This window comes from Pleuronectes platessa, chromosome 3 (assembly GCF_947347685.1).
Source record: "Pleuronectes platessa chromosome 3, fPlePla1.1, whole genome shotgun sequence".
NCBI lineage: Eukaryota > Metazoa > Chordata > Actinopteri > Pleuronectiformes > Pleuronectidae > Pleuronectes > Pleuronectes platessa.
This window is the reverse complement of record NC_070628.1, coordinates 17,065,516-17,079,869: the sequence shown is the minus strand read 5'-3', so window position 1 is coordinate 17,079,869 and position 14,354 is coordinate 17,065,516. Positions and strand designations below refer to the sequence as shown.

General features: G+C 41.1%; 1 protein-coding gene across 1 annotated transcript; it reads right to left on the bottom strand.

Annotated features, from left to right (window-relative positions):
- Nucleotides 1-1,571: 1,571 nt before the first annotated feature.
- Nucleotides 1,572-13,455, bottom strand: LOC128436585 (bMERB domain-containing protein 1). Its single transcript, XM_053418365.1, has 6 exons — nucleotides 13,177-13,455; nucleotides 8,868-8,988; nucleotides 6,632-6,705; nucleotides 6,053-6,167; nucleotides 3,859-3,929; nucleotides 1,572-3,683 (listed from the first exon to the last, which is right to left on the bottom strand). Exons 1-6 carry the CDS (start codon nucleotides 13,253-13,255, stop codon nucleotides 3,571-3,573), a joined length of 573 nt encoding a protein of 190 aa, XP_053274340.1. The 5' UTR covers nucleotides 13,256-13,455; the 3' UTR covers nucleotides 1,572-3,570.
- Nucleotides 13,456-14,354: the final 899 nt, after the last annotated feature.

The following is a 14,354-nucleotide window of genomic DNA, read 5'->3' as shown; positions in this document are numbered from 1 at the left end:
TTCCGCTATGTAACTTTGACCAAAGGATTCTTTTTAACTTACATCCTGATGCCCCACACTGACAGTGAATGTCAAATCAATTCAACATCACTGATAAAATGAAACCCCCCCCAGACCATTGACGCCCACTGAGCCTCCAATATAGCTCTAAAAATACTTAAAAAGTATATTCTGTCTTTTTCTCTTATTTGTGCAGCCAGTACTTTTTATAGAAACCTTTCAGAACACATCTGACAATGCTTTGAGATACGTTCAGAAAAGTAATTTTATGAGGTTGATATGTTTTTCTGAATATGGACGCTATGTAGTATAATTTAAATTGTAATGGAAATAGTTATCCTAATTTTTTCCACGCCAAATTTATACTAATAATTATATGTTCCTTTGACTTTCATTGGTAAAATTTGTTTCCATTTCAAAAAGTAATGTGTTACATGTTATGTTATGTTTTTGTATATTTTTTCCATTTTGCACAGCTCTATTTACAGCTTGAGTTGACAGCGTTTCAAAACCCTGATCATTATAAAAACATGTCTTTAACTCAGCCTCTTTTCTACGTCACCACCAGCTGCCAGAGTGCATCATCAGATCACTGTAACCATAGGAACAAAGCAGTGACAGGTCCTCTGGTTATCACCCTCACGTTCCACTGCATGCACAGGTAAACATAGTGCACGCACACACACATTCTTTTCATTCTCATTAATTTGTCACACACATACACAAATTAATTTACACCCCCTCCCCTCCGTATCCACAGATCTGTGCAGGTGTGCAGGATTATGGAGTTTGAATGACAGCCCTGGACTTTTCATGTGGTGTTCACTGAGAGCTGCCCTTGTGGAAACTCAGTGTTTCCACTATGGATGACTCACACTGAAGATTACAACCCCCCCCCCCCCTCTTCACCCCTGCTTTTGGCCACTTCAACCTCTCTTCTTCTATCGTTTTTTTCTCCCCTGACTCCCTCTCCTGCAGCACGGTCTCTCTCCTCAGTCTCCTCCACATCTTGGAGCATTTGTTCACAGAGAAGCCTTGAGTCCTGACTCGCACATCGCAGTGAGGGGGTGTAACACGGCCTCCAGCTGCCGTGAACAGCTGGTTTTATGTCTAAAAGTGAAAATTGAAGAACAGAAATAAGTCACACGCTCAAAGTCTCGAAACAAGAAAGAATTAGTGATCAGATGAGGATTGTCTTAAAGGCAAAGAGCTGCATTTATTCATTGTGCAGCTCAATGGTACTGGAACTTTTGGGAAATGAAAAATGTATTTCTGAATGAAATGAATATTTTGCCTGAAGGTATGGAATTTGTGAATTTATAGCTAACCACTAGTGTCTCTATCAGAATTTAATACAAATGGTTTCCACTGTCATTACCGAGAACATTTTGAAACAAATTCCCTCATTAAAGAGTCAATCTTGTTTTAAATATATATATATATTGTGTTAAATATACACACAAATGACCAAGAAACAACATTCTCCTGATACAGCAACAGTTTGTTCATAAGTTACAGACATCATGGTTGCTGGGCGATCTGTGACCCAGAGCCTCTGTGACAATGTTGAGACTGAATATCAAAATATGTGAAGATTTGGAGAGACAGCTGAATCCAGGCATCTATGCCAAGGACGAGTTTGGAGAAAAGCATGAAAGGAAAGCTGTCAAACAACTATGGGAACGAAAATAATAATGGTGAAAAGATCTCTCCATCTCTCCATCCATTCATAAATCTATCATCTTGTGTTTTCTTCATCTCCAAGCTGTTGTAAGTGTAACCTAAAAGCGTGCAAAAAGCATTAAGAGGCCCTATTACAGTTACATGTTATACATCCTGAGAGCACAACATTCTCCCTCTGGTGAATCCAAAATATGAACATCACCAAAACGACAACGGTAATATTATTCTATCCCTATATGCGCTTTAAATTAGGTCACCACGACAGGACTCAAGTGTTCATTTATGTCACACTTATAGAGTCCCATCGGCTTCCGATCCACCCAACCTCCCTCATTGTCTCATTGTAAATATGGGGTACATATGGTTGCTATGGAGACTGTTCTTCTTGGCAACACAGAGATGTGCTCTGTGATTGGCCACAATATCCCTTTGCCCCATGTCATGAGCCACTGGCTTAGAGATTCTCTACTAGAGACATCTGAAGGTACATACCCATGTCAATAAACACAGAATTTGGCCTCGAAACAAATGTATGATGTTTGATGTGTATGTGTAGTGAACGTTTTGCCCGTAGCCAGAAGGTTTATATGCAACACAAAGCACCAAATCAAAACACTGTCAACTGTGACTCTGTGATGCATATGACACCTTTTATATACATATAGATGCATGTATGTATTTTATATTTTATAGGACAAAGTACTTTCCTTGAAGTCCTGGAATCTAGGTTCTATGTTTTTCAGTCCCATGTAAGTCAATTGATGTTAAAAGCTGACAAATCCAAGCAATTTTCAAATTGTGAAAAATGTACATCCACATAAGCATCAAATCCTCTGGGGATTTAAACTGATCGAGGGATTTGAAATGGTCAAAACTTATATGTTTTTAGATTTATAAGGTATTATTATTGATCAAAATGAGTCATTGCAATAATTCTGGGGTAGAAACTCAAATTAGGTTTCTTTTTTGCCTGTTACATTTACACTTTTGTAAACACCATTATTGGATTATGGTGATCGTCTCTTTATGAATGCACGTGACCAGTGCCTGCAAAAAGCTGATACTGTGTACACCTTGTATGTTTTATACTGTATGTGTCAGCAATGACTATTCCCCCCTCTACCTGCTGTCAATAATACTTGCCCCCTCAGCCTCAGCCTTAGTACTCCCACTTAAACAGGAAGGGTTGGTCTTGTCAAAAAGTTGCTATGACGGTTAGTGAGAAAATACGTTTTTGAAAGGTCGAACCCATTCAGATGGAGTCAAGTAAGAGGTACGTTCATTTTAGCAGAGCTTCAGATTAATGTCAGTTTCATTAGTGTTATCTCCGTCATGCTAATTATAATGTTCCGGCCGTGTGTCTAGACTGCCCTGTTGACTCACGCAAAACAGTTACTTTTTAATGAGGGATGACAGGAATCGCTCCGTTACGTCTTTAAATATATAATTTGCGGGTGTGTTGTGAATCCAAGTGTTAAGTAGGCTATATACTTATATATTTATATACATATTAAACATGTTGAACTTAATTATACATTATGTTGCAGTAGGCTGCTCCTTTTGGAAACAATCGATCAGGAGCAGTCGGCTGAGCAGTGATAATAAACAAGAGTAAGACCGTAAAACCAGACGAGAGAGAATCACAACAACATTATTAAATAGAATCTAGCAAAAGAGATACACAGCAAAACACATGACAAACTTGGGTCCTGGGATTAAACCACGTCAACCACGTCAACTTTGCATCACCCTATTCTCTCCCTCTGGGAAACTGTTGCACCGCTCCGTCCATGTCTCTAAGTCTTTCTTGGACTGAAAAGCTGAAACTGGAAATATTGACTCTTGTGCATTAGGCATTTTGGGGGTTCTCCATTTTGGGTCTGCAGTCTACATGATGGAGCAGGTGAAGCCACAGCACTCCTTCAGCAGGGTGAGGCCGGTCTTGGTGAAGGGGGAGGAGCTCTGCTGAGCCCTGGACGGCACCCGTCTGGTTGGTACACCTGCAGAAATCACACAGAAATATAAAAAAGATGTGGTATCAAGAGACAATTTAATTCACGAAAACGCTCAAACAAATGCAGGCGCTGAGGAGGAAAAATATTTGCCACTGAATATTTCCTCCTCAGTTTCCAAAACTTGCTTTTACAAGTTGCAGGTCGCTTTATACTTAAATACCTTTCTTCATTAAATTTCTTGGGAATTTTGAATTCAGAAAATCCGCCATTTCTTTATCTTCTTCTTTCTCCCTGTAGACATAAAAAAGAAACATAAAGTGAATGAAAATACATGAATAGATAAGATCTGAGATTTTATAGTTCAAGTCTTCTGGTAAAAAACAGAACATGATGGGCGTTTGGAGAATGTCTGAATGAGCCCATGTGAGAACACAGCAGGAGATCCTCTGCAGGATTCACCATGAGCAGCTGGGATGACACTGGTGTCGATTTGCTGCAAACAAAATCACATGATCTCTGCAGCAGAATGAATATTTACATCCTGCCTCTGCCTGCTGCTCCACCACTCACCTGAACGCTCCGGAGGTTTCTGTGTTGTTGTGAACGCGTCTGAGTGGAGAAGGCAAACTCCGGAGACCTCTTATGTCTGAATATTCTAATTTAAAAGTCAAAGTTAATCTCTATACTTCTCTAAACTCTCCAGACCCGTCCTTTGTTCCACAAGTAAGTCTGAGCATTTCAAAGATCTCTCCAAAGGCGTCTGAGGTACTTTAATTCACACTTTCTCTCTGAATACGAGAAGCTAGGTTTTTAGTAGAGAGATGAAACACCCTCTCAGATACAGTTAAAAAAAAAGATCTGCCTATCTCACAGAGATTTTTTATTAATTACAGACGGTCAGTCCATTTTGTGTGGTGCTTCGAGCAGAGCTATACCGAGACACACTCTATATTCATATCTTTTATACTATTTATTCTTTAACAGCATGCTTGTTGTATATAGACTGACGTGTTTTGAAAACTGAGACATAGAACCTGTAGAAAGTTGAATGGTGTGAAGGACGGACCGTCTTAAAATAAAAGAGGCAAATAACAAAAGAGTGACGTCTATATTCGAAGACGGATTACATGGCTGTGAGCGCCGTCACATCCTCTTCCCCCAGCGATCCATTACCACGCTGTTGATCTCCTGCTTGCTGCCTCTCACCTTCCCAGCAGCCCTTCAGCGCTTTCACGGCGGGTTGTCAGCTGCCAGTCGTTCACACAGTCTAACCATGTATAATACTGTCTGAGAACTGGAGTGGAGAGAAGATTAAACCACATAAACCTTACCTCAGGAACTATGTGGTTCATCCGCCATCAGATTAGATATAGCAAATGACAAGAGTTCAGCTAAAGGACCTGTGAGGATGTGTACGCTGCATCTGGATCCACACCAACAACAAAAATGGACGCACTGTAAGTTGATTACAGAGGTTTGAGCTCTATTTGAGTGAGGGACAATATATCTATAAACTGAGAGAGCAGCTGGCATCCTCCATAAAACAGGATCAACCTAAAGCCAGCCGACCTTAAAGTGAAACATATCTTTCATATAATCATAGAAATCTGTAAATTAAAAAACTGAAAAATAACCACGGATTAAACTAGAATGGCACTCCAACAACAGTCCCCTTATGAAACCATTTAAATTCACTAATTCTAGATTTTCATTTAGATCTACACAAAATTACAGACAATTGTAATTATCAGTTCCATAGATATACCAGATTTTTTCACCCATCAAAATCCATGAATTATTTTCTGAGAAATTCAAGGAAATTGTTAAATAAATGCCGTTTCACACAATGTGAAAGGAAGTGAAGAACATTCCTGGATCTGCCGCCTGGTTTAGGGTAATGTTAATTTCAATAATAAGCACAGACAGCCTTTTTCTTAACCAATAGCAGCTTCCCCCCCAGCGCTCACTGACACATCTGTAATTGAAATGGCTCTCCGCTGTGCGCTCTGCATTTCAGCCTCTGTCAGCGCTCGGCCCTCGGGAAACGTTCCCTTGTTTTAATGGGGCTCAGTGGAGCGGCTTTGTGCAAATGTGCATATAGATGATAGTGAACTGAGTTACAACTTTGTCAGTATTAGTATCACAAGTTATAAGAGTGTTAATGAAGGATGATCTGATTTGACGATAAATAAAAGAGAAAAGTAGTGTGCACCTGGGCATTAAAAACAAGTGTCGATGCCCTGACACTGCAAAGCTGCTCTATGTGCACTGCATCTCTTGTCACCGGTGGCTTTGTGTGAGCAATTCATATATATATATATATATATTTTTTTTTTGAATTATTCATCGACACCTATAGCGACACTCAGCCGAGCTGTAGGCTTTAAAAAAAAAAAGCAGAAGCTGAAGCACACCTGAGTCGTTCGAACTCCACGTCGTCCACCAGGTAATCTCTCGTCTCCACCAGCTTGTGTAACTGCTGCAGGAGTTCGTCCTCCTTCTGCCGGTCCTCCTTGGACTTGTCATTATCTGCAGCACACGGGAAGAAGACATCTGAGTGTCTTTATTGCTCGTCCCAATTTACCTGCTCGAGTGCCAATTCAATGGGAAATCAAACCAACAATATGGAAATAAACAAATGGGTAATTATATGGAAATGCATCCATCAATTTTCTGATTCTTGGAAGGACAATCATGTGCCTTGTTGCTGAGAGCTGGATGAGAAGATATAAGGGATTTGTCCATGTCCTCTATTTCTTTTACCATGAGCTAAGGTTTGACAAGCAAGGTGTCCAATTTTCATAAAATAATGTTAATAAGACAGGCTCTTCAAACAGTGGACGGGTAAGTACATCCCTATAAAATACTGTTTTCCAAAATGCCAAACTTTGCCTTAATTATTTATTAGTTTGTTTCATTGTTTTGTTCATTTATTTCTCTGCTTCAGTCCAGTAACAACAACCATCAACATCCAGTGAGGTGTACAGCCTTACCCGGTACAGACACTAATTTGTGCAGCTCCTTCTTCAGTCGAGTGATCTCCTTGCACAGCTGAATGTCGTCCATCCTGCACAATTATGAGGGATGACGGTACAACACACACACACACACACACACACACACACACACACACACACGTAAGTGGTGCACATGCTAACTCACTTTCTACTTTAAAGGTCAACCAGGAGTGTTATCTCGACTTTAACCGACGGGACAATGAAATTCAAACAGAAGATATTGATCTAGTGTTTCTCTCTGGAGAATGTACGATGTTTGCCGAGCAGAAGTCCCAGCGGGTGCACTCTGAATCAGATAGCTTTCACTCAGAATCACGCGCTTTCTCTTCCAATGACCCTTCAAGTCAGAGGATCATTACCCGGCACTAACGTGGTGTGGAAGCCCCTCAGTGCCTTCCTCGCATAACTGGACCAGCCAAAAGTATTTTTTCCAGACACACGGGGACAGGGTCACACTGAATTGTGCACATTACACACATTGATCATTATCAGCGGAGTGAATACCATGCCACCGCACCTCGTCTACCTGTCATGTAGGACGCTCTCTGCAGGCATGTAGGTGGAGAAACAGCCATGAGGTCTGGAATACTAATGACATTCCTAACTTAAACTTAAAAGGAGAAAATCTCTGTCTCCTCCACTTTATCTGCATGACTCGTGCTTGCTACTCCACGCACGCCACTCCTCACATTCCCCCCCCGCCGTCTGAGCAGTGTTACTGCCCATCTATCAGAGGAGCAGATGAATAAATATCCATGCATTAGGCCGCTTAGCGGAAGCAAAGGTAAAGCCATTGAAATTTTAACGGGGGCCAGCATGGGGTGTGATGAAAATAAATGAGGGGGAGGGAATAGAGGATAAGTCTAAAATGATTTGAACTGGTTATTGGAACGGAAAGTCTGAAGGATGCTGTTCTGTGGGTTGTTAAAGTGTCAGTCTTAAAAGTTTGTTTATCTTACACTTTAACTAACAACTACGTTGCTTAGACATACAATATGCCTAGTCACACTAGTGGAAATCAGATATAGTGGTCACATACACAGTGATCAACCGTTTATATATATAGTTTAAAAGCTCGGGACAGAATCGTTCCTTTACAAATGCTGTTTAAGAAATCGGGCTATAGAGATCAAGTCGTCTCCTCACAGTGATCACTCTGGGTCTTTTCATATATGTTTGGATAGTAAAAAAGTTATGTTTTACAGTTTTAACCGTCTGTCAGTATTTTACTCCTTCTCTCTGTGTCTCTATCATTTTGGGAACACAATCAATATAAGTGGATCCACTGTAGTACTATTATTGGCAACATCTCCATTATTACAATCGTAATTACTACCCCCTTCATCTCTGTGAGCGTTTTTTCTCTGTATAAATACTGTGTGATCCTCATGTTACACCTCTTCATTTATGTTAGGCACTGTCTCTTCTCATGAATGTTGTAAATATTGTTGTTTTGTTGACACCCGACATCTTTTTCACTTCTGTCCATCCTTCACGTGTGGCTCTCTCCCAGGGCTCCATGTTTTTTTCACGTAAAAGTTTTTTTCCCCCCTCACTCTTGAACAGGTTTAAGGGCAGAGCATGTCACACCTTGTTCAGTCCTATGAGACAAATTGTGATTTGTAAAATAATCACGCGTGTTTCGTCTTTCCTGTTAATGTGCTAATTTCAACACTCTAACAAAAGCACAGATGAGCTTTACAAAGTTGAACCAGGTCTAATAATGTAGAGATGAGACGATTCTGCACAGCCAGAAATTATGTTTTTATCCTTTCTTTTAATGCAGGTTTCATATATTTGGTGAATAAAGCTATGATTAGGATTGTGGCAATTGTTTATAGTTAGGAATATTTGATGGTTAAGGTATAAAAACAAAATACGTATACTCTCATCTCTCATCCTACTCATCAAGGAGTTGCCTTAAACAGCCTCCATAGAGGCTTAGATCAAATCTATTCAACGCAACAACAGTTCTCTTTCCAGCTTTTGCTCTGCCGCACAGTAAGTGAGGATCTGGTAAGTGGCTGGCTGTGTGTCCTCTTCTTGTCTACTCATTATTCTTATTTTATGCAGGTCTTGTTTCATCATGTAAGTGTATTCTACTGCAAAGGATTACGGGTTGCTATCACCCAATTTTATTTATTTGCTTCCTCACTTCGTCTTCTACACCAATGACACAGTGAAGTGAAAGCGGTGCCGTTGAGTCACTCACATGTATCTGAGCTCTGACTCCCTCCTGACCAGGACGTCTCTGATCCTGTCGATCTTAAAGAGCTCCCCCTCAATGTCATCCACGGTGATGGTAGAGTCCGCCATGGACACGACATCGTCCTCTGAAGGAGAGAGAGAGAGAGAGAGAGAGAGAGAGAGAGAGAGAGAGAGAGAGAGAGAGAGAGAGAGAGACAGAGAGAGAGATAAAGAGAGAGAAAGAGAGAGAGAGAGAGAGTTTGTTATCAAATAAACTTGAATTACCACCATGCGTTTGTATGCCTCCACAAACCAGTACAGTTTTAGTCTATATATGAGGTCACGGTTACTTTTGACATTTGAGCAATTAATCCTAACCAGTTAGTCTTTGAGTCCAAGTGACAACAGGTCAAAATATGAGGCAAGTTCCTAAATGCAGAGTTGAGATCTCATGTTAAAATTACCCAAAACATGTTTTGAGGCCACTTTATTCTTGGCCTTTGACCTTTGACCACTAAATTGTTATCACTTCATCTGTGGGGCCAAATTAACAGTTTGTGTGTGTGCGTGTGTGTGTGTGTGTGTGTGTGTACACCAAATTTGAAAGGAATCCTTATGGGTGCTACTGAGATATTGTATTCACAAGGCAAACAATGAAGTTTGTGAGGTCACAGCGACCTTGACCTGTGATCTTTGGCTACCAAAAACGAATCAATGCATGCTTGAGTCCGACTGAGCGTTTCTACCAAATTTGAAGAAATTCTCTCAAGGGGTTCTTGAAATATCAGGTTCACAAGAAGGGCTCAGGCGGCCACTGGCTAACGCCGGTATGGAGCCATAAGAAAAGGTGTACAAATACAACATGGCTTACACAAACGTTGAAGTACATGTAGACTCTTTTCTCTATTAAAGGGCGTTAACCCTCTTCAACACTAACCCTAACCCTCTTCGACTGGAAAACACCACAAACACACAGATCATCCAATGTCTGATTCTGCATTTTAAACAGAATCAACAGCTGTGGCAGGTGGGCTTCGAAATTGCTGCTAGATGAGGAGCAAAGCAGAGCATCACAGCTAAATCACCAGGTGTCAAGGTTTGGCACGACTCTCCCTCTCTCTCCCTGCCTCTCACACACACACACACACACACACACACACACACACACACACACACACACACACACACACACACACACACACACACACACACACACACACACACACACACACACACACACACACACACACACACACACACACACACACACACAGGCTTGGACGAACACACTCATGCACACAGAAAAAGAGATTATTTCCCTAAACCCCTGGGCCAGACCAGAACATAGCCATCACCCCTCCAGTATCAGGCTGGCTGTCAGACACCCACTGCCGTCCTTTTTACTTTGCCTTATTTTGCTGTTGAGATAAAGTTCACAGTTCAGTTAAAGATTAAGATTAAGATTAAGCATCAATGATTATATTATGTTGTTCCGATGTGTTGTATCGTGGTAAATTGAGTCTTTTGGGGTTTTGGACTGTAGTTTAATCGATAGAGAAAACAAGATATAAAAAAAGCCATTGTTGACTCCTATAAACACACTTTTAGTCATTGAGCATTTTGATTTGCCCTCAGGAGTCACCTCATCTATAACCTGACTCAGGCAATTTTATTTCCAGCATTGCATTAAAATTGTGACACATCTGATTTACATTTAACAAAAACAAATATTTCACTTCAGCCCCAAAAAAAACAACTATCAAAGCGTCACTTTTTTTTAAGTACAAACTGAACTTGCCTTCAATACATCACAGCATACAGTGCTACATGTTCACAGAAAGGGTCCTAATTATTTCCACAGAATAATGAGACGGGGGTCTGAGTCCCTGGAGGAATATTCTCTTTCACACACAGCGGCTCTGCAATTAAAAAATCATACCCTGCACAGAGGGGGGCTTGGTGAACGGTAACAGTAAACGTGACACTGTGTGTAAATCTGTGCATGTCACACTACAAACCACTCTCTGCTTTAACTCCATCATTCAAATCCTCTTCCTCGACCATGAAAACAAATAACATATAACAGTGGTGTATATGGAATTGTACTTTGTTTTACAAGGACTCGCTCTGAACTGCTCTTTAATGAGCCCGTTTCAAGATATGAAAGGACATCAAATCAGAAGCAGAAGCACGCAGCTATATCAGACATCAATTTTTTATAAATGCAGTTGTTTTAGAGGTGAACATCAAATTTCATATTTAATCTACCCCGACTATAATAAAAAAGCACCTCTGCCTGCTCTTGAATTATTATGCTGTTTTCATCTACAATTGTTTGTTATTGGCAGGGTTACGCGAAAACTACTAGATGGATTTCCATGAAATCTGAAGGAGGAAAGTGGTATGGGCCAGTAGAACCCATTACATTTTCACATCAAGGATTTTTTCACATTATGAGATAGGGGTTCTTTTATTTACCTTTTTTCGTGATTTTCCAGAGAATAATTCATGAATCTTGATGATCTGACATATTTATGGGGACCGATATCTGTGACATTGGCTTTAGCTGAGTTATGTTCTCTACTGTCATTCTGGTTACATTTATCACTGTAGTTGTTCTGTGTTACTTTCACTGACTGGATGATAGCTGGGGAGATACCAGTAGGGTACCAGTAAAGGACATACAAACAGACCTTATCATAGTAAAGGTCTAGTAAAGAGTATTAAAGGTGGACATTTTAAATAACTTTATAATACTAATTTGAAAAACGTAAAAGCACACACTGCATTTACTAATTTACTCAAATCGCAGGGTGACCATTTACTAGCAATACAATCATTCATATGTGAATCAGGATCTGCTGCGGACACAACTCCACAGCCCTTACCAACAGGCACACACACACACACACACACACACACACACACACACACACATTATAATTGTTCATTCACCACATGTATCTCAGAAGAGCTTCACCGACCGTGACCGTGCACCGTTTATTTTGTTCTCCTAGAGAGAATGTTCAATGTTTGGTGCAGCCTCACATTGTTGGAGACACACCTTGTTCGGCTGCAGAGGCTCTTCAGGACAGGTGATTCTGCTGCTGAGCAGTTATGACTCATCAGCAGACCTCTATGAAACGTCCCCTCCTTTCCACTTTGTCCCCATCCCCACTCTCTGGCAGTTCACAATGTTCATCTCCTCACTTCACCTCACATTTCTCCAACATCTCTCCTCAGTCTCTTTTTTTTTTTTAATCCAAGCCCCTGAAGATGTGAGCTCCATCATGAGCTCAACTTTACAGGCTCAGCTCCGACTCTCTCTCTCTCTTTTTCTTCTTACAGTGGCTCAATGTGCTTTACACCTAATGAGGTAGAGCAGCATACTGACAGACACATCAGCCAGATTAGAGACCAGGAGGCAGAAGTGAAGAAGAGAGGAGGAGGACAGAACACAAACAGGAAGTCAAAAATATAATTTAGACTTTGAACCGCTTTGCAAACTTCCCTCCTTACTGGTCATAGACGGTGTTTCAGCCCCTGCTTCTCAAAATGTTGAGCATGTACATTCAGAAAACAATGAGTAACAGCGAAGCAGAGGAAAATTGTTAATTGTTTGAACCCCTTTTCCAATGTGAACACACTGATTATCTCTGACTGAAATCTTTGGAAATGTACATTATGAACTGGACATGGGACTTTATGAGATTGTGGTCGACATTTCTCATCAATAAATGATGATTAATAAATGAATGATTAACAGAGAAAATTTACAAATTTACAAAAACAGTACAGCTGTGAGGAGCAAAGAATTAGTCAATTAGTCATGCTGAGCTGATGTCAAGTCACACGTGAGGTTCATTAGTCATCATGTGAGGTGCAGCTAATATGTACGTGCGCACACACACACACAAACACACACACACACACACACACACACACACACACACACACACAATCACACACACTTGGAGATGACACCTGTGGATCTTTGACATTTTCAGAGCAGCTGCCTGTGATGAAACTAGAAAAAACACATTGATTGGTTCTACTAAAAATAACCTGAAAGGAACTAACGTCATGTTAAACATTTCTGTGAGAAATGATATAAGAGAGAACTATGAAGTGTAAAACTGTGCATACATCAAAAAATAACACTAAGGTCCCTATAAATTCACTATTCACATTCCCAAGGACAGTAACTGCCTGTACAAATCATTATATGGTAAATACAGGCACAGAGACACAATAGGAACATGAACTGTAAGTATAGAGGGAATGTCACTTTAAACTGAGTGAATAGATGCTGCAGTGTAGCTTTGCTGGTTCACCTGGTTTGCCGGCGTCTCTGCTCCATTCAGTGCGCTCCAGTGAACCGTACTGATGAGGAGATGCTGGCTTCTTCTCCATCAGGTCCAGCGGCACAGTGCAGCTCCTCTCTTCTCTTCTCTTCTTCTCTTCCAGTTGCAGAGGCAGAGGATCAGCAGTGAAAACTACAGGGGAGGGTCGGCCAGCCTCACTTTGCTGTTGTGCTTCACTGACTCATCGCCACTCACACACCAAACCTGCAGAGGCAGAGGAGGCAGAGATATTCCAGCTGTGCCCAGCTGCTGCTCAGGCAGGTGTGGTGCGTGCGTGTGTGTTCTGTGTGTGAACAGCGCCCTAGTAACACACTGTGCCCGGAGAGTGACTACCTACTGCCATCTAGTGTCCACTGAGCGCAGTTACAGCGGAGGAGAGTTCCATTCTGCGGTGCGTCAGGGCAGGGGCGTTTCAAGAGATTTAAGGGGACACAGGCAAACGGGGCCCCTTATTGGGATCCCCCCCCCCCCCCATATAAACAAACAACACATTATTCAAATATTCAAATAATTTCTATCCAATTTGAAAACTGTGCAATGACATAAATACTGGTACAGTATTAAAGTTAAAGTGCAAGCCCTCCATCACCATCCCACACGTTATACACATCAGTGGCCTAGACAGAAATAATGTTCTGGATGTGCCTGCAAGGAAAGTTGATTGGCCAACCGTTCCTACATAAAAAGGTCTATTCAGGCCAGGAGAGCAACTGCACCTTGGCTACACAGTGAAAGACACTGTTCATACTGTCGATTGGTAATTATGCATCAATGTTTTTTTCTACATTGTGACAACTTCACATAAACCCATAGCCACATAAAGCCAGAGCAACCAGTTGAGTTCAAATAGCTTCCTTCAGCTTGTTTCTATTGTTCTGTTTGAAATGGAATTTTATATTAATTACTTAACATACAATATGTACTTTTGATTTAAGGTGGCTTTGTGGGCCACTGAGTAATGTGGGCGGGCGTCAAGGTCTGAAATTACAATGATTTGGGCGGAAAGCTTGTGGTATAGGGACTTGTGGGGGGAGGGGGGTTTCCAGCCAGGGTGTCGTGGCTGTCTCCTGTAGAAAGCATATTGTAGAATTTAGGGGGTGGATCAACATATTCTCAACGCCCCTGCATCAGGGCAACACCGCCCCCTT

Coding starts and splice junctions, on each gene's coding strand:
- LOC128436585 (XM_053418365.1), bottom strand. CDS start 13,255: ATGGAGAAGAAGCCAGCATCTCCTCATCAGTACGGTTCACTGGAGCGC. Junction 8,989..13,176: donor CAGAGACGCCGGCAAACCAG/GTGAACCAGCAA, acceptor TCTCTCCTTCAG/AGGACGATGTCGTGTCCATG. Junction 3,930..6,052: donor GTGGAGTTCGAACGACTCAG/GTGTGCTTCAGC, acceptor TTATGTCTACAG/GGAGAAAGAAGAAGATAAAG.